Below are 2,247 nucleotides of genomic sequence, written 5' to 3'. Positions count from 1 at the left end.
ACCAGTCTGTGCTTGTTTCCTGGGACCAACATTGGCGTTCAATGGCTAGAACCTGCCCCATTACCAGTAGGATCTCCAAAGCACAAGGGCCCGGGGTTTGAGAGAATTCTGCATCCATGTCCTCATCACTCTCGTCACCGCTCTGCCGTAGCCGCCTCCTCCTCGCCTGGCTTTGCAGGTCCTGGTTCAGCACAGACTGCACGAGAATGCAGGAGGTGTTCACAACGTCCACGATTGCGGTCTTGATCTGAGCAGGGTCCATGCTTTCTGTGCTATGGCGTTTGCACAGTTCACCCAGGAAAAAAGGCGCGAAATGGTTGTCTGCTGCTGTCATGGAGGGAGGGGTGAGGCTGTACCCAGAACCACCCGCGACAATATTTTTTGCCCCATCAGGCACTGGGATCTCAATCCAGAATTCCAAGGGGTGGGGGAGACTGCGGGAACTATGGGATAGCTACCCACAGTGCAACACTCCAGAAATCGACGCTAGCCTCGGTACATGGACGCACACCACCAAATTAAATGTGCTTAGTGTGGCCGCGTGCACTCGTGCACATTTATACAATCTGTTTTACAAAACCAGTTTATGTAAAAATCAGAATAATCCCGTAGGGCAGACATACCCTTAGCCTGCTACTACTCTGGATCACATGGCCTCATTGTCTAAAAGCTACTATCACTCTGGTCTCCTCACTGTATTTACCTGCAGCATGTACTCAAACTGGTAGATGCAGAGGCCCAGCTCAGCCATGCTGGGTTTGAATAGCTCTCGTAATCGATATTCCTGCATCAGTCGCACAAATACACAGAAAGCCTCTTCTTCAGGCATCTACAGGTTCAAAACGAGACAAATCCCACATTAATCTCGCAACAGAATCTGGCACAGAACCGCCCCAGAATGATGCTCTAACATAGATCAGACAAACACTTGTTACGAGAGGTGGAGCAGCTTTACGTAGAACAATGCGTTACATTTGGGTTTGATTCCTGACAATTCTGGGCAGCGATCACATGGAAACAGCAGGAAAATAGCTTGGTCAGCCACTGCTTACATAAAACGCATTCCCAGTGGAGAATGTAATCCCACTCACATACTTACTAGTACCTTACCATGCTGTGCCCTCTTCTCCCCAGTAGGTCTACACTGATTTTATTTGTCATTTGTACAGAGCATACAGTAAATTTATGCTGGACTTTACAAACAGATTAGTCTGATCCAGAGAGGTTCTAAGAAGGTGAAGGGGAGGCCCAATGACTTTTCTCCACCCACCCCCTTTCATTCCAACTTTAGGGATCACTAGTGTGAGATAAGGGTCAAAACAAGCGCAGAGGAAACAAAGGAATATTCAAAAAATTTGCCAAGTGGTTTGCTGATTATGAGAGGAAGCATCTAAATTCCTGGCTAGATGCATTAAGTGTGTTGATTCACCTGTGAAGTGTTTCAGGGGCATTTCCAGCAGGGCTTCATGACAAAACAAAGTACTGTACTTAGCTTTTCTTCTTTAAAAGTCCTTCCTTAAAACCATCCACCGCATGTGCTTCATAGAGTGAGGTGGTGGATTTGGGCTTTTAAACAGGCTTTGCTCTGTTACACAAATGCAGGAAGGATGCCATATTTCATGCTCAATGTCAATGGAAAATTCCTGTTCTCCAAAAAAGGCACTCTGGCACCTGAGAGAGGACACTTTCCAGAAATGGCAGAGAACTAGAAACAAGTCAGCCCAGCTCAAGCTGGCTCTATTCACAGTCCAGAAGGTCACTAACTCTGGTCCCAGGGTTTGCATTTGTACTGACAGTGCAGTAAGCGGCAGGGGTCCTATTAAACCAAGTCTCTTCTGCCAAGTCTTGGGGGTGGGGGGAGTTAAAGATCCTGTGGCATTTCCACAGCAATTAATTGAATTGGGAAGAGCTTTGGGCTAGCAATTTTGGTGGGACAGGTGCTGCATAATCTCATGCTACATGATCTCCACTCACACCAACCTGCATTAGCAGCAATCCCACGATGAATGCGCTTCCCTGACAATATCCAACCTCACGGTCCACTAGGGAATAGGCCTGAAAGACAGAACGCTTAAGTGTGACACAGGCAGGGATGCGGTCTCTAGCGTCCTGCAGGGGAGCTAGAGAGCTCTCATGGAACATACTGAGACACAAGTGAAAATTACTTAGAAGAGCATAAGGGCAAGGAGTAAGGCAGGCCTGCACAACTCGTAAAGCGGTGAGGGCTATATTACTTCAAAGAAAACA

The 2,247-nt window shown here is 47.4% G+C and overlaps 1 protein-coding gene across 9 annotated transcripts in view; it reads right to left on the bottom strand.

The window, feature by feature from the left end:
- Window positions 1-2,247, bottom strand: part of EVI5L (ecotropic viral integration site 5 like) — a 99,059-nt gene that overhangs the window by 62,509 nt on the left and 34,303 nt on the right. For 8 of the 9 annotated variants that reach the window (XM_075061185.1, XM_032781423.2, XM_075061186.1 and 5 more), the window contains exons 5-6: window positions 1,981-2,055; window positions 704-829 (exon numbers count right to left, since the gene is read on the bottom strand). In XM_075061185.1, the coding sequence (XP_074917286.1) occupies window positions 704-829; window positions 1,981-2,055 (201 nt within the window). The remainder of the gene's footprint in view (window positions 1-703; window positions 830-1,980; window positions 2,056-2,247) is intronic. The other variant, XM_032781421.2, reaches the window with a different exon arrangement.

The sequence above is a fragment of the Chelonoidis abingdonii genome, chromosome 26, assembly GCF_003597395.2.
Source record: "Chelonoidis abingdonii isolate Lonesome George chromosome 26, CheloAbing_2.0, whole genome shotgun sequence".
NCBI classification, from domain to species: domain Eukaryota; kingdom Metazoa; phylum Chordata; order Testudines; family Testudinidae; genus Chelonoidis; species Chelonoidis abingdonii.
The sequence above is the reverse complement of the archived record's forward strand: the minus strand, read 5'-3'. Positions and strand labels throughout refer to the sequence as shown.